General features: G+C 37.2%; 1 protein-coding gene across 2 annotated transcripts; it reads left to right on the top strand.

Moving 5' to 3' along the window:
• LOC110605112 (CLP protease regulatory subunit CLPX3, mitochondrial) lies at nucleotides 1–27,396 on the top strand. Of its 2 annotated transcripts, XM_043952826.1 has the most exons (16): nucleotides 1–1,119; nucleotides 1,718–1,779; nucleotides 1,980–2,077; nucleotides 2,246–2,325; nucleotides 2,915–2,965; nucleotides 3,193–3,246; nucleotides 3,802–3,876; nucleotides 3,966–4,043; nucleotides 10,697–10,753; nucleotides 15,164–15,234; nucleotides 15,343–15,442; nucleotides 15,617–15,721; nucleotides 26,188–26,250; nucleotides 26,363–26,485; nucleotides 26,614–26,772; nucleotides 27,163–27,396. In XM_043952826.1, the coding sequence occupies exons 1-16, from the start codon at nucleotides 232–234 to the stop codon at nucleotides 27,235–27,237; spliced, it is 2,139 nt and encodes a 712-aa protein (XP_043808761.1). In that variant the 5' UTR covers nucleotides 1–231; the 3' UTR covers nucleotides 27,238–27,396. The 2 variants fall into 2 exon arrangements, with proteins under 2 accessions (XP_043808761.1, XP_021599127.1); XM_021743435.2 differs by lacking the exon at nucleotides 3,193–3,246.

Below are 27,396 nucleotides of genomic sequence, written 5' to 3'. Positions count from 1 at the left end.
GCTTGCACAAGGATGATAAACTAGCGGAAAGAGGAAAGAAAGTTTTCTCTCCACGTTTCCCCCTATAAACGCTCTCTGCAGCTTCTTCAACTGCTGCTCTTCTATATTTCTATATTAGCTGTTTTCTTCTTCTCCTTATTCTTCTCCTTCTTCTTCTTCTTCTTCTTCTCCTTCTTCGTCAATTTGTTCTCCACAGATCTCTTCCTTTTCATTTCATTATATCTTCTAATCATGTCTGCAATGAGAAGATGGAGGAAGCTTAAACACATACCTCTGGTTTTTTCTCATCCAGATCGCTCTCTCCACCGTTTCCTTCAGCTCTCCACCATCTCTACCCATTTAAATTATCTGAACGTCGGGTGCAACCGCCGGAGAGAGTCGCTTATTGGACTTCAAGAGAGATACAAGTGGAACCAAGGCTTTGGCTCCGGCGGTGGTAATTCTAATGATGGCGATTCTGAAATTCGCAAAATTAGGGCTGAAACCAATTGCCCTCGTTGTTCCAAGCACATGGATCTCCTCTTCTCGAATCGTCACTTTCCTTCTTCTAATCTTGAGTTGGATCCCAATCAAGAGTGCTCCAGTCTTGGAGGACCTAACAGTACTAGCAGCAGCTATCAAGCCGTTAATTTTTGCCCCAGTTGTAAAACCGCCTATTACTTCCGTCCTTACAAGATTGCTCCTCTTCAGGGTAGCTTCATTGAAATTGGCAGAGTTACTAACTCTAAACCCAAAAACAGAAACTCCACCAAACAATCCAAGGATAACGCCACTCAAGATTCCCCGGAGGATTACACCAATGCTATTAGTAATGGACTCAGGGCCTCCTTTTGGGACACTCTCAGGACTTACGCAGGGGACCCACCTGAGAATTTGCCTCCACCTGGTGAGAATGTCCTGGCAGTTCATACTCCACCTGGCCCACCATTTGCCCCTGGGGTTAATGTGATTAGAGCCACCGAGCCAAGTGGAGGAAGTGGATCAAATGGTAGAGCAGCTGGAGGAGGGGAAAGGACTGGTGGATGGGGTGGATCTAATTTGGGGAAGGACTTACCCACGCCAAAGGAGATTTGCAAGGGTCTTGATAAGTTCGTTATAGGTCAAGACAGAGCCAAAAAGGTTTGCTCTTCTAGCTTTATATCATTTGTATTATACGTTACTATTCCAATTACTAAATAACATATTCGGCGTTAATATGTTATTTGTTGATGTTTGACAAAATTGGGGTTCTGATTATTATAAATCTCAGGCATCATTATCTATTATATAATTTATACTGAATTTATGATTTCCCACAATGCATAAGCATGTGTTAGTTGATACAGCTTCCAAATTGCATGACAATCATATCCTCTAGTTCATTAAATTTATAAACCTTAATTTAGTTGTACGTCAACTTGATACCTACTCCTGTTCTTGCTTTATCATTTGGAATTGATTTTTGAATCTTTACTCTTTTTTCCCTGTGGGTCAATGCAATATAACCTTGATATTATCCATTTGCATAAATGGACCTTTATTTCCAGAAGCTGGTACTTCAAATAAGTTGAAAAGCAAACATGTCGTAAGCAATTTGTCATTCTAGGTTAATAACATCAACCGCTAAATTATACACTTAGTCTTGTGAAAATGTGTCTAGATTCATTAAATTAGTTTGATATTGGTTTTGTTTAATCTTTTAAGAGTAGTAGAGAGATGGTTCATGGTTGTGTTGCAGGTGCTTTCTGTTGCTGTATACAACCACTATAAGAGGATTTACCATGCCTCTGTGCAGAAAGGGTTAGTTTTCACTTGCTTCCTTACTTTTTAATATTTCAACCTCCACATTTACGTATCTATAGGTTCATGCTGATGACGGTTATTCATTCCCATTTTTAGGAACATTCAGCAGTTTCAAAATGTGATCTCTAATTTTTCTTATCTTAGTCAATATATGAAACAAACTAGTACAAAAAGTGACCTCTTCAATATGACACTAGGTCAGGAGCAGAATCAGGAACTTCATCTATCATAGATGATGATGATAATGTGGAGCTAGATAAAAGCAATGTGCTCTTGATGGGCCCAACTGGCTCAGGTAGTCTCTATTTTTTTTTTTTTTTGCCATTTTGTTTTACATGTATTTCTTCCTGCAGCTAGCAAAGCAATATAAACCAGCACTTCCTGCATTCTTACATTGTTAGCCCTTCTCTGAAGCTTCAGAATTTATAATCCAGACTTTGTGCTCTACTTGCATGTGAAACAGGCAAGACTTTGCTTGCAAAAACTCTAGCGCGCTTTGTTAATGTACCATTTGTCATTTCTGATGCAACAGCTTTAACTCAGGCAAGTTACTTTTAAATTAATGTCTCATTATGAATCACTTAAACTACCACATTATTCTCTCTCAGTAAGTGTTGTACATCCATGCAGAATTGTTAACTTATACATCCAACTAGTGATCTAATTCCTTTGTTTCCTTTATTTTTTTGTGTTCCGTTAGTTGTTGTCTTCTGTTGTCTATTATCAAGTTTTGTTGATAAAGGAACCTTGACAGTGCAATGGTTGTAATTCGCTTCACTTAATAATATTGTTTCAAGAAGTAAAAGAATGAAGACTTCTGAGAACAGAACAGCTTGATTATTCCCTCAAGCTAATTAGGAGTATATACCGTTAATTAAGGTTAAAAAGGGGAAGAAAACTAATTGGGAAGTATAAAACCTAGACTGATTTTGCAGGCCCCAATTAGCACATATTTATAGCTGCTAAAGTAGGCAATATTCTCGGCGATATCTCAACAGTGCTTAAAGTGATCAGCAAAGCTTGATTGCTGTTTCTTTCCATTTGATATAAATTTTTTCCATGGTTGCACTTATGGATGATGTTTTCTATTCCATGTTGTCCAATTGAAACAGCTAGTACTTTCTTTTTGCAGGCTGGATATGTTGGTGAAGATGTTGAGTCCATATTGTATAAATTACTTGCGGTATATCTTGAATCTGGCTTCTTATTGTTGTTTCTTATTCTTAATCACACGCTATATGTGCTTAGTGCTGCTCTGGATGCATCTACTGCTCCATTGGAGTATATGTTGTCTTGAACATTAACTTCTGTTCCTAGCTTGTACTTTGGATAAATTGTTTCTACTCATAAAACCTTAATGTATACTGTATAACATGTTCATTTATTTGTGTGTTTGTGACTGTGTGAGAGAGAGAGGGCATTGGTTACAGGGACTCAAAATTCCAGTTCCTTCCACCCAAGTTGGTAAATCTGCTCCTCAACAAAGTTTGATTTAAAATCATTTATGCCTTTGGACATCAATATGAAAACTAGTGAGAACTTCATTAATCACTAGAATATGCATGTTTCTCAAAATTCCAGTTCCTTCCACCCAAGTTGGTAAATCTGCTCCTCAACAAAGTTTGATTTAAAATCATTTATGCCTTTGGACATCAATATGAAAACTAGTGAGAACTTCATTAATCACTAGAATATGCATGTTTCTCATGTGCAAAAGTAGTTATGAAGTTCCCTCAAGTTTTCATTTCACAAAAAATTTCTACTTTGTCTTAAAATATTTGTAAAATCAAAAGAATTGGCTAGAATTGATCATTTGTGATTTTTTAGATGTTTGTATTAATTTGAATTCAAATTTCTAAAATTGAAACAAATGCTAAGATAGGGGCTAGAATTGAATTAATAGGATGTAGTATAATTGATCATTCATGGAAAGATTTTAGCTTTTTTGGTCATTAGCCTATTTCTTTTTATAACTGTTATTCAATTACATGCTGGGTTTATGCTTTTTTTTGCATTTAGGCGGCTGAGTTCAATGTGCAAGCGGCTCAGCAAGGGATAGTCTACATTGATGAAGTTGATAAAATAACTAAAAAGGTTCTTTGAATTTTCTATAATTTCATCCGGGTAATTTAATATTCAGGTGTTCTTTTTTCCTACCTCTCTTAATTGTGATCATTTTGCAGTCTGAGAGTTTAAACATTAGCAGAGATGTTTCAGGTGAGGGTGTCCAGCAAGCATTATTGAAAATGCTAGAAGGAACTGTGAGTAACTTATCTCTGCACTACTGATTGATTGATATATATAATGTCCCTATCAAGTTTCTTGACTTGACTTGTAGAACACTGATTATGGAAATTTTAGGAATGATTTATCATATATTTTTTTCTTTTCAAAAGTTACTATGATTTTACTATGATGTACAAGTAATAAATAGAGAGCTTATTTGGTAGATATATGGTTTCTGTCTTTGGAATTACTATGTTAAGCCATATTGTTTTTGGTGGTCGTGATGGTAGTGATCTTTAATTGATAGCGGCAACTAAGAGGGTGATGGTGGCCATGATGGCTATATCAGCAATGATGATGATCCTAATATTCGAAGTGAGAAGACATTTGCATTAGCATTTGCAATTAGCTACTGGTAACTAGCAGCTGAAGACCCAAATGCTGAAAACTGCAAAGTCACAACGTGTAGCACTTCAGTTATGGTTCAGATTTGCTAACTATAGGATTTTCTAGTGTTGTTTTTAGAAAATGCTCTGAACAAGCAATTAGGAGCCCAAATGCTTTTGTTAACTCCAAGTGTTCCTCCAAGGAGGCAAAAATATTTATTTGATTCTCAAACTTTTCACAGTTAGTATCACGTCCCACGTCGAAGATTTACTAAAAATTTAAATTGTATATAATAGTGGGTCAAAAACTACTAAGTAACTTGAGTTAACCATTTTGAGTAAAGTGGAAAATGGGCCCAAAAGTTATCTGGGTCAGTTTGGGTTAGACTGTTATAATTGGTATTAGAGCCACCTAGATTAGAAAATTGTGCGAAAAAATTGTGCGGAGCTAGTAGGCTTGCGAGGAAAGAGCTATCCATGTTGAACGAGGTGAAGCCGCCTGAGGCGCTAGCGAACTACAATACCTGAGGGTCCAGTCCTAGCATAGCAATTGTATCTAATCCAGTGCAACAAGATCGCAATGGGGACGTTGTAAAATTGAGTGAGAATTATCACGTCCTACATCAAAGATTTACATAAAATTTAAATTGTATATAATAGCGGGTCAAAAACTATTAAATAACTTGGGCTAACCATTTTGGACCAAGCGAAAAATGGGCCTGAAAATTATATGGGTCAGTTTGGGCCGGACTGTTACAGTTAGAGCCGGTTTAGGGTATAGGTTCAAAGCTGTTTTTGGGAAAGTATCCTTTTAGATGTTATTAGTGTAATAGAAACTTTTATCTTAGTATCAAATCGAGTACAAATCATCTTGTGAAAAGGTTGAAAGCAAAAAACCACATCACTTTTGCCTTTATCAAATAAACCAAAGTCATGCAAGTACAACAATCGTAAAAGTAACAAATTAAGAATGATCAAATAGTGAGATCGTTTGAGTAGATTTCCAAACATCAGAATGGATGGTTTCAAAAGGAATCATACTTCTATTGTTACTTAAGGGATAAAAGGTTCTTGTATGCTCAGCATACTCACAAGTATCACAAACTAAAGAACCACACTAAGTCTTGAAAAATAAATTAAGATAACGTTTTTCTAAAATAAAAAAGGATGGGTGTCCTAACCGTTGATGCACTGTATGATTTTCTAGTTGATATCCTAATTTCTTTCAAAAAGAGTCCGAGGTAAATTCAAACTCAGATTTTCTTTCAACATATATAAGCCATTGAGTGGTCTACCATAACCAATGCTCTTTCCATTTTGAAGGTCCTAAATAATACATTGGTCATGAAAAAGCTCAATTTTACAGTTAAGAGATTTGGTAAGAGTACTGACAAATATAAGATTAATAGGAAAATGAGGAACATAGAGAATAGATGATAACTTAATATTGGAAATACAAACAATCAATCCAGTTCCAAAGACAAGAACGAAAGAACCATGAGCTATTCTGACTGTGTTCTTTTGTAGACATAGAAGGTAATTAAGAAAGCGTTTAGAGGAGCCCATCATGTGTCTATTTGCTCCAAAATCAATAATCAATAAAGTACTATAAAGGGATGACATGTTAGAAAATAACAAGAAAACAACAACAACAATGGAAAGAGATTGTCCAACTAAGACAAATATCCAATCAACACCCTTCTTAGCAAAGAATCCTTTTTGCTTTTGCCATAATAGAGAGCAACAACAAAGCAAAGGAATACCCAAATACTGGAGGCTGCCTACACCAACAAAACACCCAATCAACACCAAATCCAACAAGAAATAGCAGAAACAGGCTGGAAAGAGAGGTTCAGAGGTAACGATGAGGTTCAAGTGTGAAGATCTATGCCGGAAACAAGCTCACACGCCGAGGGAGAGTGGCACGTGAGTCACATGCGCCTAGATCTCGGTCGTTGGAGGCTGGTAGATGGCCGGCGAAGGGGTTACGACTCGAATGTGGTAGGCGGTGATGAAGAAAAATGGGTATAGGTAGGTGAGTACCAAATTTGGTTGTCTAGATTTGAAAGTCCAAAATTGAATTAAAGCTCTAAATCAGGCAAAAGCTGATATCATGAAGCATTTTGAGAGGAATTTTTAATTCTATTCCAATTGAATTTATCTTTATGATATTTGAGTATTTATATATAAAGAATCAACTTAATATAGAAACATTTACAATAAAAATAAAATCTCTATAATTAAGTATAATTAGGATCTCAAAAACCCGAATCCTCTTAATTAGAAATCTTCTATGTTGGTTAACACTAACCAACCTCTTGTACCTCTATGGGTCATCATAGCTCCATCATCCTTCGTGAGACATATATTACGAATCATTGGTGTGCTACAAGGTTTACCTTTTAACTTTTTAGTTTATGTAAGTCAAGGACATACTTCCAATGAGACAAAAAAAATTTCCTTTTTACTTCTCATGACTTCTACTCCTAAGAAATATTTAAACTCATCCAAGTCTTTAGCATAAAAACTCGCATGCAATAAGGATTTTAGAGAAAAGATCCCTGCATAATCATTTCTATAATGACAATATCATCAACATACAGAACTAGAAGAATAATAATAGCATTTGAATGTCTAAAGAAGATTGAGTGGTCACATTTGCTCTTTTTCAGTCCAAATTCTTGAACAACTTAATTGAACTTGCCAAACCAAGCACAGGAACTCTGTTTTAAACCATACAACAATTTTTTCAAATGACACCCTTTTCCATACTCTTCCTGAACAACAAATCCTGATGGATACTTCATATACATCTCCTTTTGGAGATCACCATGCAAAAAGACATTCTTGATATCAAACTGGTGTAAAGGCTAATGCTGAGAAGCAGCTAAGAAAATGAACAAACGAACCAAGGTCATTTTGGTCACAGGGGAGGTGTTAGAAACTTAGAATAGTGGACTCAGTAGATTTGTGCATATCTTTTAGCGACAAGACTTGTCTTAACTCTCGCTACAAAATCATCTGGATTAACTCTGATAGCAAATACCATTTACAGTCCACAACCTTCTTGTCTTGGGAGTAAATCCATGAGTTCCCAAGTATGATTATCATCTAGAGATTTGATCTTTTTAAGCATTACATCACGCTATCCAGAATGGCTTAGGTGAGGAAATAGAATGTAGAGAGATAATTAAGAAGGTAGAAGAAGACAGGTGATCATAAGATAGAAAGTTAGCAACAGAATAGGTGGACTTACACTGTCGTTTACTTTTACGAAGATTAATGAGAATGTTAAAGTCACTCGGTGGTGGATCCGATGGCGAATAACATTCTAGTGCAGGATATGTATATGTTGAGTACTGGTCTTTGAGAGTAAACTTAAACCATTGGCGATTTGGCAGAAAGCTAAGTACTAGAAGAGATTCCTTTAGTGGGTTGTGGAGGAGAAGACAAACTAGTGGAAATTCCATTATTTGATGTGACCCTGTAGATGAGCCACTCAATTTTGCTCTCCTCGATCAGTAGATGGTGGTGGTGGTGCTGCAGAAAAGAATGAGATTTTCTCGAAAAAGACCACATCAGTTGAGATCAAATATTTGTTGACGTCTAGAGAATAACACCGATACCCCCTTTTGAAAATGAGAATATCTCAAGAAAATACACTTTAAACCTTTAGCATCAAGTTTAGTCACATGAGATTGGACATCCCAAACATAGCAAGTTATACAAAAAATACGTGGTTCTAATGGAAACAATGACTTACTAGGAAAGAGTACCCCATATGGAGTATCACCATTAGGCATCAAGGAAGGCATACGATTAATGAGAGAGCATGCGGTAGAGACAGCGTCAGCCCAAAATTGCTTAGGAACTTGCATTTAGAATAATAGGGCTCAAGCAATCTCAAGAAGATGCCTATTCTTTCTTTTAGTAATTCCATTTTGAGCAGGTGTATCCACACATGATGGTTAATGAAGAATGCCATGTTGAATCATATAAGTCTAAAATGAGTCTGACATGTATTCTTTAACATTGTCATTTTGCAAAATGTGCACAGAAATATTAAATTGAGTCTTAATTTCATCACAAAAAGCAGAAAAATAAGAAAATATTTCAGAATGTTGTTTCATAAAATAAATCCTAAGTTATTCTAGAAAAATCATCCACAGGTGACAAAATATCTTAATCCAGTTTTAGACCCAACAGGACAGCCCCCAAATGTCTGAATAAACTAATTCAAAAGTAGACTTAACTCGTTTATTGATTCTAGGACTTAAAGAGTTTCGGTGATATTTGGCAAAATGACATGACTCACACTCCACTAAATATACATTATGAAATTGAAGGTATAATTTCTTCAAAACTGATAAAGAAGGATGTCCCAATCGACAATGTGCCTCCAATACCCACTTATCCAAAATGTAGAGGCTACAACATATATGTCTTTTACTAATAATCTGCTTCTTGAAAAAATAGTGATCAGAAAAAAAAAAGACAAATTTAGGTTTTTGGTAAGTTTACTCACAGGGCAAGATTGGGTAAACTCAGCATAAAGGATAGGGTAATAGAAGTAGGCTTAACGGTCCCAAAACTCTCAAAATTATATGTTAACCCATCAGTTACAGTAGCATGAGAAGGTGTTTTATGTAGTCGAAAGCTAGCAAAAGTATGAGAATTACCTGTTTTGTGATCCGTGGCACTAGAATCAATGATCCATTTGTGTGAAGAGGAGATAGGACAAGTTTTAGCTGACTCGATACTAGCAGTTATTGAAGTGGACCTTTTCAACAGATTCGGATACTGAGCATATTCCTTAACTGAGATGGGAACGGTATTCTTAAGAGAAGGGCGGGTTGCAGCAACATTAGCAGTCCTGTGATTCTTGTTTTGCAATTTCTTACAATTTCTCTTCACATGGTCAGGTTCCTTACAGTAATAACAAATAATATCACTTGAATCACTGCTCTAGACTGAATCTCCACCCTTATGGGCATTTTGTTTCCCGCATCTCTCCCTTTCACTCTTTTGACAACTGAAGTATTAGATTGTTGAGCAAGGAGATTTTCCATGCAAAGCAATCTGCTAAAGACTTCCTCAAGGAAATGAAGCTTAGAACTAGACAGAATCTGAGGCAGTCTCATATTCTGGAGGGAGACTAGCAAAAAAACTCATAATAGCCATTTGTTCTCTCGGAGTTTGCTGCTTCTTGATATCAGCACTAAAGGGCAACAAAACATTCAACTCCTCGTAGAGTTTTTTAAATTTCATAAAGTGAGTGGTGAGTGATTTGCCCCCTTTATCAGCACGATAAAAGGATTGACACGTATCATAAATTCAGGGATATGTTCCCTTTGCCATAATTCAAAAATTCTAAATAGTCTATTAGTTCTTTCACTAGTTAACAGTGATCAACTAGATCAGCTACATCACTGTCAATTGAATTCATAATTTGCAAGAACAAACGGGCATCATCCCTAAGCCATGTTTGTCCAGTATTATTAGTGGGGATCTTCAGTTACATGGATGTCTTTTTCAACACTTTGCAAATAAATTTTAATTTTCTGACTCCACTCTAAATAATTAGGCCCTTTCAACTTATGCTCAGTAATTTTAGTGGGTGGGGGAATAATTTCAGTGACATGGGTCGTACTATTGGAAGTCATTTCAATCAATACTTAGCACAGAAAAGTATTCACTCCACACGAAGCTTCTCCTAATGCTCCAAGAGACAAAAACAGGAACACTGCACCTAACCTTTAACAGGTTTAAACACATACCAGGAAAGAAATATGAACAGATTGCCACAATTATGTTGGCTTTTAAGTAGGCATATTACTTTATGAAGTATTTCTTCAAGTACTAGTGCAAGATGAAAGACATTGACATACTGTAATTCTTTGGTGCCAATTTTATCAGATTTTTATGCTGGTTGTCATGCCTTGGCTTTTTTAGCACTTCTGTGTATTGGTGTGTTTTCTTGCTCTTTCTTCCTTTGAGTGTTTGTTGCTCTGATTTTAGTAGGATTATTATTTTATGAACGATTTCTTCAAGTACAAATGCAAGGCCAAAATGATTGACTTACCATAACCTTTGGTGTTAAATATCACGCCTTGGCTTTTCTTAGCATTTCTGTTTATAGGTGTACACTCTAGCACCTTGGAGTGTTTATTGCCATTGTGGTGGATGAGAACTCTTTGAAAATCATCTTTTGTAGTGAAACCTTCTTTGGGAAAAAAGGAATTAATTTTAGAATTGTTAGTGATATTTTCTTGCGGAATAAAAGTATGGTTTCTTTTTGTCAGATAGTGAATGTTCCTGAGAAGGGGGCCAGGAAGCATCCTCGAGGTGATAATATACAGGTAACAACCAAAAATATTCTTCTGATTTAGTTTAGTGAATGTAGCATTGCTTCTTTTGAAAGTTATCATTAATTGTTAATGTTCTATCATATAGCAGAATTCTCAATCACTGAAATTGGGGAGGAAATGCAGAAATTAGGAAGAAGGAATAGAAGAATGTAGAAAGAAAGAAAATCTGCATTGACATTCATTTTTGAATGAGGAATGCAGGCACATTTCGCTCATCTCATACCCAATCAACTATTGGTAACTGTCAGAGACATGCTAACTGATCAGAACAGATTCCATAGCAGTCCTATAACTACTTCCTCCCTCTCAAATCTCAATTGATACTTATCTTTCCTACTAACTCGTTAACTACTCTACTCCCTAGTCATGATGATATTCCCCACTCCTTGAGATCATTCTGGTCCTCAAGAATGGAGAAAGGAACAACAATCAGCAAAAACGTGTTGCATTATAGACTCACATGCTCTACTATTATGACCTGTAGTGAATTTTAATTTTCAAAACCAACATCCTATATGCTGTAATTGGTTTTCTTCCTATTTGCCTTTCTTTCTCTGCCTTCTCTATCTTTCAAATTCATCTCCTTGAAGAATTACAAATGTGGCCCCCTTCAAGATCAATTTCTTCTTCAACCTTCTTGATTTCTCCCATTTATCCTCCATGAAAATTAGGAAAATACAAGAATATAGAACTTGTAATCATGGTCCTTTTGTATTGGTAATCTCAATTTATCCCCACTGCCCCAAGAAATCACAATGTCCATCAAGGTTTTCCTATGGCGAGCACAATTTTTTCCATGCATTGGAAAGGCAATTCAATAGCATCCCACTTTATGCCCTAAACTCCAGCAACAAGAACGTCATCCTGCTTAGTTATGTGCTTAAGGTCTTGACAAAAATTGCAGTCTACCTCCACAGTACTGAAAATCTCTAGAGATTCTGATTTTTTTTCCTTCAAAATTCTGTCCATCATCATCTTTAATTCCAGAATTAAAAATTCACAGCTAATAATATCAACATCTTTCTCTTCTCCATCACCAACAATATCAACCTTATCCTCTTCTCCCTTACCGACAATTTCATTCTCTTCCTCCTCTCCATCACCAACAATATCAACCTCTTCCTCCTCTCCATTATCTTGAATTGCAATTCCACTATCATATTTTTTTTAGGCTTCAGGAATGGACTATATTATAGTGCAACTCTAAAGAATGCAACATTTCCCATTTCCACTTGAATTGATTCGCTCAATTTTTCAAATATTTGATCCCATTCTTTTAGCATCTCATTTTGTCTTTGAAGTCCTCTATCTAAATGTTCACAAAAACTCGGTAATTTCCTTTTTCTCAAGGCTGTAGTTCCATAGTTGGTGGAGTTGATTGGGTTCAAATTCTGTTTGTAAAAGAAAGAAAATTTCAAGTATTCCAAGAAACCAGTTCTTGAAATGCTGGAAGTGGAAGAAAAGAATAGAAGAAAATCAGAAAGCAATAGAAGAAAGAATTTAATTCAACAATTTAAGAAAGGAGTGCAGGAACAGGGTGTTGCCAAGAAAAAGAAACAGAACAAGAACAAAAAGGAAAAGAGTGGAAAGAAATTTCTGGAAAATAAGGGAAGAAAATTCAGAGAAAAAAGAAAGAAAAAGAAATAGAGGAAAAAGGGGAAGAAATCTCAGGGAAGAAGGAAGAAGAAGAAAAAAGATGTTGTCAAGAAGAAAGAAGAAAATAAGGGAAAGAAGGGAAGGGAATTTTGGGAAGTAAGAAAGAAAAATTAGAGGGAAGAAGAAGAAATAGAGAAAGGAAGAAGGTAGAGTAGAGGAGGAAGAAGAATAAGAAGAAGGATAGGAGGAGAAACTTGTAACTTGGGAAGACTGCTACTGATCTGCACCTGATTGCGATCCCAGAAATTCATTTGGAAGCAAAGCCCATTCTTGAACAGTGCTCTAATGCCAATTGTCATATGGCAAATTCTCAATCACAGAAATTAGGGAGAATAGAGAAAGAAGAAAATCTGTATTGATATTGATTCTTGAATGAGGAATACAGGTGCCTTCTGTTCATTTTATACCCAATATACTTTAACTGTCACACACATACTAACTGATTACAACAAATTCCATAACCAATCTATAACTACTACATCCCTTTCTGTTTATACTTATATTTTCTTTACTAACCGTTGAACCCCTCGTGGGTTTGGATAGGGGTAATATGTCTTTTATAAGAGTTTTAGACACTCCTCCCTTTTAACTAGCTTTTAAAGTGAATTAGGTCTGACTCAAATTTAACATGGTATTAGAGCCTTCTCACTAACGTTGGGTCTCCTGTAAATATTTCACACTCCAGTATAGTCTTGGGCATGAGAAGTGTGTTAAATCCCACATCGGTTTGGGATAAAGGTAATGTGTCCTAAGTCTTAGCACTCCTCCCCTTAAGTTAGTGTTTGGTGTGAGTTAGTTTTGGCTGAATATTTGATGCTCCATTATAGTCCTAAGCATGAGAGGGGATGTTGAATCCCACATCGATTTGGATAGGAGTAATGTGCCTTTGCAAGGGTCTTAGACACTCCTTATAAGACTCTCTTATAAGGGGTCTTAGACACTCCTCCTCTCTTACGCTAGATTTTGGAGTGAGTTAGGTCTGACCCAAATTTAATACTTATCTTATTAACTACTCTACTCTCTAGTCGTAATATGTCCTTAGGGTTCTAGACGTGCATTTTTTAATTATTTATTTTATTTTATATACTCACACATAAGTATAATTTTAATTGCATATAAATTTATGAATTATATTGAAATTATATAATATCTCTAATAAATCATAAAAAACCGTACTGTGTTAAATTTGTTTTCTTATTGATGAAGAGCCAAAACCAAATCAAATTAATGAATAAGTTTGATTCGTATGGCTTAGTTCTTACATTAACAGTTCTTTTTGCTCAATTTTTGGATTCACTTCACAAAAATTACATCTGTGCACTACCCCATCTCCAGCCACTCTAAATCCCAAGTTTTACAAAAATATTGGAACCATATAGCTTTGTTACAGCATCCTTAACCCAATCAACCATTTCAGCCTCAATCCAGACCCATCCCAGACAACAGCAACAAATGTATTAAACCTCCAACAAATAATTAACAGAACAAAACAATGTTGAATATCCTTGGCAGTAAAACCAAGAATCACCCAACTGTAAAGCTATATATATAATAAACTTGCTAGAGGAAGTGACCAATATTGTCATCACTGGAGAAATCATAAACTAGCTTTCCATGTGGGGGAGATAGGCAAACGTCACAACAAGAAAGGAGGTGGTGAATGCAATGGTGGGGACTAAAGCTTGTGGGTTACAAATTCATAATTATTTGATTAGGGGGTTTGAGTAGTGCATTATGTGTGAGGGAAAAGAATGAAAGAGGGGTTCCCTTGCACTCTATGAACATATAGAAATTTTATGGGTTTGTTAATTTGAATCATACATCGGTGAAGTAGAAGATGAGGATGTTTAAGTTTAATTTGTCCTTTTGTTTTTTGGGTGGGGGAGAAGAGAGAGTGAGGGAGGGGAGATTGAATAAATAAGACTGTTTTTTGTTTCGTTATAAAATAATTTTATTTTCAATTATGATCCGCGTATAGAATTTGAGCTAATTTTGCAATCTAGGATTCTGGGTGAAATTGCTCAAGTTAAGGATTTGGGTAAAAATTGGAAATGTTTTTGGTCATTAAGCCAAAAGATATTTATTAAATCAAATTTATACTTTATAATCCCAGCAACAAAACTTGCTTCAAGGGTTGTCTTGATTGTTTGGGTATGTTCAAAATGGAGTGTAGACCTAGGTTGGTGTAGGTGTTGAAGAACAACTAGATTAAGCTGTAGGATCACATATTAGGAGTGGTAGAATAATTATGACATGGGCTCAAGTGGTATGAATGATTTAGAACCACGATCAGAATGTTTGGCCTCAATGGTAACAGTACTGTGAAAAGGAACAATATAGTCAACTTTGGACTTGGGGCTTTCATGAGTTGAAAGAAATAAGTTTGCAGAGCATGTTGTTGCTAGCGTTATTGAAAGTATGAAACTACTTTTGATGAGTGTTTTTTTTTCTCCTTTTGTAAGTCTGCTTCTTATCATTTGGCAACTGCAACTAATTCAGTTGGATATTTATGGTCTAAAAGACCAAAACCAAAAAGTTTATAGTTCAGTTGACAGTTTAATTTCTTCTTCTATTTTATTTCAATTGGAAACTCATATTTCTGGAAACAATTTACCTGGCGCCAGAAAACTTTTCAGTTATAATTGACATCATCATTTAAACATGAAAATATTTGCTAGTCTAGATTGTCTGTTACTATGCAAATTTGTTTTTGAATTTGTACATGTATGTACATATATCCTGCAGATAGATACAAAGGATATCCTGTTTATTGTTGGTGGAGCTTTTGTGGATCTTGATAAGACCATTTCAGAGAGGTAATCTCTTCTGAACTCTGATAATGTTCCCTTATCTATGAAATATAATCTATCATGTTTCAAGGCATTATAAACTGGAAACTTCAAACTTTTTGTGATATTTATCAGACGGCAAGATGCATCAATTGGATTTGGAGCACCTGTTCGTGCTAACATGAGAGCAGGTGGAGTAACTAATGCTGCAGTCACATCATCTTTGCTTGAATCTGTAAGAATGGAGAGCTTCTGAATCAGTCTGATGGGAACATAAACTTGCACCTCATTCCTATCCTCCTTTTTCCCCTAATAAGACTTCATTAAGATGTTGGCTTTTTAGCTGGAAGGTTATGGAATATGGATGGAACTTGCAATATACTAACCCGAGTTAATGTTTGTGTTGCAGGCTGAGAGTGCTGATCTTGTAGCATATGGCCTTATACCAGAGTTTATTGGCCGTTTTCCTGTATTAGTTAGCTTGACAGCTCTTACAGAGGACCAACTTGTGCGGGTAATACTTCATATAATTGTGGGATTTTTCCCCTTACCATGTCTTTGTGGCTGCATATGAATACTCGATATAATTGGGCTGTTTGTGAATTCTTGGGCCAGTCGTTCAGAATATTGGAGGTTACTTCATTAACTGATTGCAGAGTTTAGTCCTGTCACAAGTATTTATTTGTAAATATTGGGCTTAATAATGTCAACTTTTAGATTATACTTGAAAATGTATTGACTGGTTAGCAGCCTAGTTGGGCTTTTTGCTTAAGAAGCCTCATTGTTGAGTTCTCTAGTTAAGGATCTTTTCACGGGTTGATGAACTGCCGAATTTTTAGCTGCAGCAGCCTTTCCCTTATTTCTGTTTCTTCCGCGCTTTGCTGAACCTATGAATGTTGTGATGGAGCTCGTTGGAGGGAGCGCCATTACCTCAAGACTCGTTAAAGAGAGAGCCTTTAATCTCGATTTGTATTTCAGAATATGCTTGCTTTATTCATAAAATTCATCTCTATAAATAAAGATTACAAATAGAGTCCTATTGCAAATGGTCCTAAGTAAATAAGAAATCCTACTTAAAATAAAATAGCAAAATCCAAGTAAATAAAAAATCCTACTTAAAGTAAAATAGCAAAATCCCTATCATAATTGTTGACTTATTTGCTGATCCTAACTGATTCTAGGGATATGATTTAATTTGATTAAGATCCTTAATTATCTCTGTAATTATTATTTAATTACTTGCTTCCTGTTTAGATATAATTCTTTGCGTATAAATAGTCATATATACCAATTGTAAAGATTAAGAGTGAAATATAAGAATTCTCTAAATTTTCCCAAAATTCTTCATGGTATCATAGCTTTTTCCTGATTTTAGGGTTCAAATTCAATTTTTTCCTCTTTAGGGTTTTAAAACCCTATATCTACATTTTTTGGTATTAACCCATATAGGAGTCTTTCCTCCTCTCACCGCCGGCATTAGGACTGTCGCTGCCGATTGCCCAGCTCCGACGCCAGAAAAGCTCGCACGTGAGCGTGACCCATCGCGTCCCGGCACGTGACCAATGGTCTGACGCTGCTTCGCCGCTCCGATCACTCCAGCGACGATTCCGACCATCTTTTCGGCTTTCTCGTGCTGCTATTCGGTTTTTGGTGAATCGATTGGGCTCTTTTGTGTGTACAACCTTGGGTACCTCCTATTCTTTCACGGTTCATAAATCTTTACTATGGCAGAAGGTAAAAGGGTCTCGATTCCTAACTCTGATTACTCGTCCTCCTATGCCACATCTAATTTTGTAAAGTCAGGTAATGCTTTCTCTCTTAATAATGTTCCATGGATTATCGATTCTGGTGCGAATAGACACATGATAGATTCTTCTAAAGGCTTTCTCAATTATTTTCCTTTTCTAACCAAAGATAGTGTCAGAATTGCTGATGACTCTTTTACTCCCATATTCGGAATAGGTTCTGTTATTTGCACATCCAACATTAAATTATCATCTGTCATTTATGTTCCCCACTTTTCTGTCAACCTTTTATCTGTCAGTGCTATCACCAATGCCCTTAATTGTCAAATTGAATTCTTTCCAAATCATTGTGTTATTTAGGATCTTCGCACAGGAAAGAGGATTGGCAATGGTAGGCTGCATGATGGCTTATATATGTTGAAGGGTGATTCAGGTTCTTCGATATCTCAAGCCTGTTTTGGAGAAAATAAGAATGTCAATTAGAAAATAATACAGTGGCATAGACGGTTAGGGCATCCATTATTTTTTGCCTTAGAAAAACTTTATCCTAATTTGTTTGCCTTAGAACTCGATTTGATTCTCTATTTTGTGATGCTTGTGAGTATGCTAAACACACTAGAACATCCTATCATTTGAGTCATAATAAAAGTCAAATTCCTTTTGCGACTATTCATTCTGATGTTTGGGGGCCTACTCAAACTGTCTCATTGTCTGGTAATCGATGGTTTGTCACCTTTATTGATTGTTGCACTCGAATGACTTGGGTTTATTTGATTAAAGCTAAAAGTGATGTCTTTTCTTGTTTTCAATCCTTTCATAAGATGGTTTGTACTCAATTTGATACTAAGGTGAAAATTTTGAGAACTGACAATGGAAGAGAATACATGGATAGTAGCTTTTCTGCTTATTTGGAGAGTAATGGGATAGTACACCAGACTAGTTGTCCTTATACTAATGCTTAAAATGGCGTGGTTGAGAGGAAAAATAGGCATCTATTGGAGGTAACTCTATTTCTTATGTTCACCATAAATCTACCCAAAGCATATTGGGGAGATGCAATCCTTGCATCTGCTTATCTTATCAATAGAATGCCTCTCAAGACGCTTGATTTTATGAGTCCTTTGGTGGTTTTACAAGGGAAGAATTCATACGTTGTTCCACCAAAAGTATTTGGGTGTGTTTGCTTTGTCCATACTAGGACGGCAGGAAAATTGGATCCCAAGGCCCTTAAATGTGTGTTTGTTGGATATTCTCCAACACAGAAGGGATACAAGTGTTATCATCCTCTCTCTAGGAAATACTTAGTCAGTATGGATGTTACCTTCCGAGAAACTGAACCCTACTTCAGTACCACCCACTCACCTCTTCAGGGGGAGAATAATGAGCAAGAAGAGGTGATCCCGAATTCTGTGATTCTGAATGATATGGTTCAACTAGAAAGTTTGAGTTATAGTAGATAGGGGGAGATGTTCAATCAGGGAGAGAGAATTGGCCATTTGGACAAGCCAGATTTGAGAAGGTATTCGATGAGAGACAAGGCAGAAGAAGCAATTATGTAGTCTACTCAGAGTCAAGAATCTTCTTCTGGTGAGTTATCCACAACTCTTGAATACGCCAATGACTTAGATAAACCTATTGCACAAAGAAAAGGGTCAGATCTTGTACTAAACACCCTATTTCTAACTTTGTTTCTTATGAATCCTTGTCTCCTTCCTATAGAGCCTTTGTCTTATCTATTTCCTCTGTGTCTATTTCACAGGATTGAAAGAAAGCTCTTGCAGATCCTAAATGGAAGGAAGCAATGATTGAAGAGATGAAAGCATTGGCTAAAAATGAGACCTGGGAGCTTGTCACTCTCCCACCTGGGAAGAAACTCGTTGGTTGTAAATGGGTGTTCAGTGAAATACAAAGCTGACGGCACAATTGAACGGTTTAAGGCCAGATTGGTTGCTAAAGGATTCACCCAAACCTATGGAGTGGATTACCAAGAGACATTTGCTGAATCAGAGTTCTGTTACCCTGCGTAGCCAACTTGGACTGGGACTTGCAGCAGTTTAATGTGAAGAATGCTTTCCTCCATGGAGATTTAGAGGAAGAAGTGTTCATGGAATTCCTCCTGGATTCACTGATGAGAAGACATAAAGAAAGGTTTGCAGGTTAAAAAAGGCTTTGTATGGGCTAAAATAATCTCCTAGAGCTTGGTTTGACTGGTTTAGCAGAGCCATGATGTCCTTTGGTTACCAACAAAGCAATGCTGATCACACTTTGTTTATCAAACATCACAAGGGTAAGATCACCCTTCTTTTTGTTGATGTTGATGATATAGTGGTGACAGGCAATGACAAAGAGGAAATGACTCAACTAAAGAGGTTGTTGGCTCAGGAATTTGAAATCAAAGATTTAAGAAAACTGCAATATTTCCTAAGTATCGAGGTGGCTAGATCAGAAAAAGGAATTTTCATCTCCCAAAGAAAGTACATTCCGGATTTTTTGAAAAAACTGGTATGATGGGGTGTAAACTAGCAGAATCTTCCATTGAAAGTAATCACAAGCTGGAAGCAGAAACTGGTGAGTCCGTGGATATTGGAAGATACCAGAGATTGGTAGGAAGGTTAATTTATCTCTCACACACTCGACTGGATATAGCCTATGCTGTTAGCTTAGTCAGTCAATTCATGCATTGCCCTCGCGAGACTCATATGCAGGCTGTACTTTGCATCTTAAGATACCTAAAGTTTGCGCCAGGAAAAGGGCTTCTTTACTCCAAATATGGTCACCTCCGAGTTGAAGCTTTTACAGATGCAGATTGGGCAGGATCTCTCGATGACAGGAGATCCACTTCTAGCTACTGCACAGTTGTGGGAGAGAACCTTGTCACCTGGAGGAGCAAAAAACAAAGTGGTAGTGGTGTTGCTCGATTAAGTGCTGAAGCAGAATACAGAGCAATGGCCCAAGGTGTGTGTGAACTCTTATGGTTACAGAAGTTATTGGAGGAGTTGAGGTTGCTCGAGAGAGACAAGATAACTTTGTATTGTGACAATATAGCTACTATAAGTATAGCAAAAAATCCAGTCCAACATGACCGGACGAAACACATTGAAATTGATCGGCACTTCATTAAAGAAAAATTAACAGACGGTGTCTTGAGCTTAGTTCATGTAACTTCTACTGGGCAACTTGCGGATGTGTTTACTAAAGAGCTCAACAACAAGATTTACCATAATTTGATTTGCAAGTTGGGCATGTGCGACATATTTGCACCAACTTGAGGGAGAGTGTTGACTTATTTGCTGATCCTAATTGATTCTAGGGATATGATTTGATTTGATTAGGATCCTTAATTATCTCTGTAATTATTATTTGATTATTTGCTTTCTGTTTATATATAATTCTTTGTGTATAAATAGTCATATAGACCAATTGTAAAGATTAAGAGTGAAATACAAGAATTCTCTAAATTTTCTCAAAATTCTTCAATAATAAAATAGCACTATGACAGCATATTCTTAGTGTAATAAAACTCATCTAAAACTAGTTTTTTCTAGAAAGAATGATTAAGTGTTTTAGCTGCGATCTAGTTGCTACTGTCGATGATAAGTCTTGACGATAAAAACGTCTATAACATCACTCCCTCCCTCGGAAAATAGTTTGTCCGCAAGCTGGTAGTCTGGATAAGCCTGTTGAAAGTCATCCAAAGTCTCCCAGGTGGCATTGGAAGTTGCTAAACCAGTCCATTGAACCAGTACTTCCCAAATCCCTCGGTTGAGATGTGCCCTGATAATGTGTGCTGGTACTGGAAATGCGCAACCATCTGTTACAGGTGGTAATGTGGGCATTGTTGTTGGCGGAATGTCTTTGAAAGGCTTTAGCAAAGAAACATAGAAGACATCATGGATCTTGGTAGAGGAAGGCAAAGCCAATTGACTGGCCACATTTCCTATGTTTTGCAACACCTGAAATGGGCCATAAAACTTTGGCAGCAACTTGTTTCCTTGCTGTTTTGTAATAGTGAAACGGACAGGGATGGAAACGAAGCTAAACCCAATCATCCTTCTCAAAAGAAATATCTATGTGCCCTTTATCATAGTATTGCTTCATGCGCGCTTGAGCTTGGTGTAGGCAAAATTTGACTTTTTCCAAAACTTGATTCGTTTTTTTAATACCACATCGACAGCCTCCACATGAGCAGAATTTGGGTCGTAGGACAATAATTGAGGTGGTTCTCTGCCATAAACAACATGGACTGACGTGGTTTTGATTGCTGTGTGGAAGGAAGTATTATAATAAAATTCCACCCATGCTACTCAATCCACCCAACTTTTGGATTTGTCACCGATAAAGCATCTCAGGTACATTTCAAGGGTATGATTCACCACTTCGGTTTATCCATCCGATTGAGGGTGGTAAGCCAAAGAAAAGGTCAATTTTGTTTCCACCAAACGAAATAACTCCTTTCAAAAATTATTGGTGAAGATAACGTCCCAATCGTTGACAATTGACTCGAGCACACCATGTAGTTTAACAGTATTGAAAAAGAAAACATGAGCACCTTCACTGCTGTGTAAAGGTGTGTAAGTGATAGGAAATATGCATATTTAGAAAAACGGTCCGCTACAACCAATAACACAGTCTTACCCTTCACTTTCGGCAAACCTTCGATAAAATTCATCGATATATCGGACCATATCTAAGATGGAAGTGCAAGGGGCTGAAGTAACCCCGCAAGATGCAAGTTTGATGTTTTATTTTTTTGACAAATAGAATAAGAAGCAATAAATTCCCTAATTGCCGACTTCATACCTGTCTAGAAGAAATTGCTGTGAATGCGATGAAGCATTTTTTGAATACCTTAATGAGTGCCATCATGGACAGCACTTATTATCGTAGGGATTAATGGTGAATCCAGAAGAAGGTAGATCCTATTATGATAGAGAAGCAACCCATCGCGTATTGTCCACGCGACATCCATTTGCCCATTAAAAAATTTGTTGTTGCAACTGAGATAACTTTGTGGAATTTGCAACCTCCTGTCTAATGGCATCAAATATCATAACGATGGGAGAAGAAACTGCCTTCAATTGTCCTTCCTCTTCATGTCGGCAAGAAAGTGTATCTACCACTACATTATGCTTGCCCATCTTGTATTCTACTCGAAAAGTAAAGCCTATCAATTTGCTAAGCCAATGTTGTTGGGGAGATGTGGCTAGACATTACTCTAAGAGATACTTGAGACTGTAATGATCCGTTCGGATGACAAAAGACCTTCCCCAAAGATAAAGTCGCTAATGTTGAATGGCCTTAGCCAATTCGATCAATTCATGTTCATAGGCAACTAATTTGTGATGTTGAATGGCCAATTTTCTATTGAAAAAGGCAATAGGATGCTGCTGTTGGTGCAAAACAGCACTAATTCCAATTTCAGATGCGTCACATTCCACTTCAAATTCCTTTTCAAAGTTTAGCAAGCAGAGGACTAGGGCTTGAATCAGGGCCTGTTTCAATTTTGCAAAAGAAGCTGCTGCCTCATTATTCCAGTTGAAGCTATTTTTCTTGAGAAGTTGTGTGAGCGATGCAGCGATGGTACCATAATCTTGAATGAATTTTCTCTATAGCCAATCAACTCGAGAAACCCACGTAGAGCCGTGATAGAATGTGGGAGGGGTCATTCTGTTATGGCTTGAATCTTGGTAGCATCCGTGGATACACCTGTTGCAGTAATAATGTGGCCCAAATATAAACTTGTTCTCCGAATGAGCATTTTGATTATTTTAAGGACAAGCAGTGGGAACGAAGTAACTGGAATACTAATTGTATGTGATGCAAATGTTCCTCCCATGTTTTGCAGTAAATCAGAATGTCATCAAAGAAAACCAGAACAAAATTTTGAAGATAAGGTTGAAATACCTCATTCATTAATTTTTGAAATGTTGAGGGAGTATTGATGAGACCAAAGGGCATGACTAGAAACTCAAAGTGCCCATGATGAGTTTGAAATGTTGTTTTCTCCATGTCTTCTTTTTTCATCCGGACTTGATGATAGCCGGATCGTAAGTCCAGCTTAGTAAATACTGGGCTCTGTGGAGTTCATCAAGTAATTCATCCACAATTGGAATCGGAAATTTATTCTTCACTGATTTAGCATTCAGCTCACGGTAGTCCACACAAAATCGCCATGCCTCATTCTATTTTTTAACCAACAATACTGGTGAAGAAAAAAGAATGGCTTGGACGGATAATTCATGGGCGCAACATCTTATCACACTATTCTCAATTTTATCTTTTTGAAGGTAAGGATAGCGGTATGGTCGGACCACTACCGGCGAAGAATTCAAAAGTAAACAGATGCGATGGTCATATTTCCTGATAGGCGACAATCCCGTGGGTTCTTGGAAGAGGATTGAGAATTTCTCTAGTAATCCATTCAAAGGCTGTTGGTCAGTGGTGGATCTAATCGAGTGAACCTATGGTAGAGGATCAAACTGAAGTCCCTCCAAGGTGATGCAGTGGTTTCCACATTGAAAACTCATGGTTAGGGTATTAAAATCCCGCTCTATCTTGCCTAATGTGAGCAGCCATTGAACACTCAAAGCAATGTCAAAACCATCTAAGGGTATAATGTAGAAGTTGATTGGAAAAAACACACCTGCGATGGATAGTTTTTCCTTGCTCCTCCCTATGCTAGGAGTTTTCTAGCCATTTGCTACTATCACTTGCAGACTATATTATGTTGATCACTTGCTATTTTCAAGCGTTGAGCTGCTACTCGGCTAAGAAAATTTTGTGTGTTGCCTGAGTCCACCAACACCTTCATTGGACAACCCTCTATTTCAGCTATTAGTTGCATGGTTTTGGATTTATGCATGTTTATGGGATTCTGCAGGCCTGTGATTACGTGCAATAAAATTGCCGGATTGTCCTTCTTCTTCAGATGCCACATGAGTATCGTCCAGTTCTAACTAAAATAGTTTTTTGCATTGATGTTCGGGGCTATACAATTCATTCTGTTGAATCCCACATCAGTTGTGGAAAGGGGTAATGTGCCCTTTATATGGGTCATAGGCACTCCTCTCCCTTGAGCTAGCTTTTGGGGTGAGTTAGGCCTGGCCCAAATTTAACATGGTATCAGAGCCTCCCTATCTGATGTTGGGCGCCCCATAAATGTGACACACACCAGTAAAAAATTCTGGGCGTGAGGGGGTGTGTTGGGGTAATGTGTCCTTATATGGGTCATGGGCAATCCTCCCTCTTGAGCTACCTTTTGGGGTGAGTTAGACCTGACCCAAATTTAACATGGTATCAGAGCCTCCCCATCCGATGTTGGGGCGCCCCATAAATGTGCCATGCACCAGTAAAAATTCTGGGCGTGAAGGGGTGTGTTGAATCCCACCTCGGTTGTGGAAAGGGGTAATGTGCCCTTTATATGGGCCATAGGCACTCCTCCCCCTTGAGCTAGCTTTTGGGGTGAGTTAGGCCTGGCCCAAATTTAACACATTCCAATTGTAACACAATCCTTTTGCCCTCCTATCTTCTAGATAATTTTTTTATAAATGGGGTTGCACTGCTACTACTTTCGGAAATAGTCGTGGAGCTCGCTACCATCCCCGACAGTGTCTTGCTAGTGGAAGGAGCTTGCATAGGCTTCTAATTCAATTAGATATTTTTTTGGTGGCCTACATTCTTACCCCTATGCTTTTTCCTTTCAAAGGATCGAGCAAGATTCATAGCTATGACCAAATGGAGAGGATTCTGCATTTCGACATCCAACCGTATACTTTTGGTTAATCCAACAATAAAAAGATCAACTCTCTGATCTGCCTGAATCGTATTAGCTCATGCTAAGAGGTATTGGAATTGCTTTTGATATTCTTCTACACTTCCTGTCTGTTTTAGGTTGATCAACTCTTCCAAGGGATTTCCTTGGAGGGGTGGTCTAAATCTCAGGTTGCAATAATCCTTAAAAGTTGCTCAGGACATCTCAGGTTTCTCCTGATTCAATTTGTAGAACCATAGTTGAGCTTCTCCTAACAGATGGAATGTTGCCAACCCCACCTTGTCCTCCTCCAACGTCCGTTGATTAGCAAAAAATTGTTCGCACCTATGCAACCAGCTTAAAGGATCGTAAGAACCATCAAACATTGGAAAATCTAGCTGGGAATATCTTGGCACCATTCTAGCAACAAGACGATCTTCCATTGGCTCGGAATGACTTTTCGAGTGATTGTTGTTACTGTTGCCGATCCCTACCTCAAGTTCCTTGCCTCGGGTTGGGTTTGAGTTCTCCACCAGCTCCTGTATTTGTTGCGACAGAGCCTGAATTTGTGCTTCCATGCAGGATTCTGATAGTGCTAATTGAGCTTCATTCTGGGCCTGAATTTCCTTGAGTAATGCTCGCAGATCATCCCTTGATTCTCCCATGACACTTGGCACATTGAGTTCTCTGGTTAAGGATCTGGTCATGGGTCGATGAACTGCCGAATATTCAGCTGCAACAGCTTTTCCTTTATTTTTGTTTCTTCCTTGCTTTATTGAACCTATGATTGTTGTGATGGAGGGAGCTCTATTACCTCAAGACTCGTTAAAGAGAGAGCCTCTAATCTCGATTTATATCTCAGAATATGCTTGCTTTATTTATAAAATTCATCTATGTAAAGTCCTACTACAAATAGTCCTAAGTAAAGCAGAAGTCCTATTTAAAATAAAATAGCAAAATCCAAATAAATCAGAAGTTCTACTTAAAATAAAATAGCAAAATTTATATCAGAATAAAATAGCACTATGACAGCATATTCTTAGTTTAAACTAGTCTTTTCTAGAAAGGACGATTAAGTGTTTGAGCTGCGATCTACTTGCTGCTGTCAATGATAAGTCTTGCCGATAAAAGCATCTTTAGTACTCATTGACTTTTGATTTCATCATTGTGCAAAGTAGTAATTGAAGTACATGTTTTTCAGTTTTATTGTACGTATTTATGTCATTAATATCTATTTAAACTTTGTACATCCCCAAATTTGAACTGGTAATAGGAAAGGTTTATTTTTGGCCACAATTAGAGAACATGGATTCCCTGATTACACCTGCACCCTATCAAGTGCATACTTAGATCCTGTATGTGATGCCCTGGGGATGTTGTGTGCTTCATTCTCATGATTCACTTTAACTTGAGCAAGCCAGACTAATTAGAACTTAGCATAACCAACGTCTTCACTTGTATAATTTTCTTATTTTTGGTTGACAGGTTCTCACAGAACCAAAAAATGCTCTGGGCAAGCAGTACAAGAAATTATTTAGCATGAATGCTGTATGATACTCTATCTCTGTGTCCATTTCTTTCTCCCTCTCTTCTCTCTCTCTCTCTCTCTCTCTCTCTCTCTCTCTCTCTCTCTGTCTTAGCACTGGAAGTTATATTTCAGGTGAAGCTACATTTTACAGAAAAAGCACTAAGATTGATTGCCCAAAAGGCAATGGCTAAGAATACTGGTGCTAGGGGTTTAAGAGCCATACTAGAGAGTATTCTAACTGAAGCAATGTATGAGGTATATAAGACTGTGAAGGCTTTTTTTTTTTTTTTTTTTCTTCTGTGGGTGGGAGGAGATGAAAGTTATACTGGCAACACAAAGCAATTAGCTGTTCTGTTAACTCATTTCATTTGTGCATATTTCAGATTCCTGATGTGAAAACAGGAAGTGATAGAATAGACGCTGTTGTAGTTGATGAGGAGTCTGTAGGCTCAGTAAATGCTACTGGATGTGGTGGGAAAGTTCTTCGGGGAGATGGTGCATTGGAGCGTTACCTTGCAGCATATAAGCTAAAGGAATCAGCGGTATATATTACACATTGTTTGATCTATAACCTTGGTTTGAACTGGATTTTGAGATATAATAATATATGAGAGGTGATATGATCATGATTCCCAGATTCTTGTGCTAATGCTAATCAAATTTAGGAAGTTTCTTGCCTAAAGAAAGTATAGTAGACCGAGAATAGTATTGTTGATTCAAAATGCTGTATGAAAAAAAAAACGAAAAACAAAAGTGGGAAGCAAGGGTTGTTAGGTGCAGTTTTGGTGTTGAGTTATGAGCTTTGATTTCAAAGGAGAATAAGTAGGATTGGTACCCTACCCTAATCTTGTTATTTGGTATTAATCTGATCATCATGTGTCGAATATTTTGCTTGGCAGCTAATTACATTAGCCGTGCTTGTATGGTTGTAGGAAAATGTTGAGGTTGCTGATGCAGAGTTGCAAGAAGGTGAATCCGATGTATCATCCAGAGCCATGAGCATGTAACTTTTGGTATACGGTTGTCACTCATTGTTCCCATTATTTATATAGTAACTTTAATTATATATGAAAAAAATTATTGTAATAGAATGACAATTATGTCCTGTAATTAATTTAATAAGAATTACATTAAAAAAGAAAGAAGAAAAATCATTTTCACCATTA

Source organism: Manihot esculenta, chromosome 17 (genome assembly GCF_001659605.2).
Source record: "Manihot esculenta cultivar AM560-2 chromosome 17, M.esculenta_v8, whole genome shotgun sequence".
NCBI lineage: Eukaryota > Viridiplantae > Streptophyta > Magnoliopsida > Malpighiales > Euphorbiaceae > Manihot > Manihot esculenta.
Note: the sequence above shows the minus strand (reverse complement) of the source record. Positions and strands in the feature narration are given on the sequence as shown.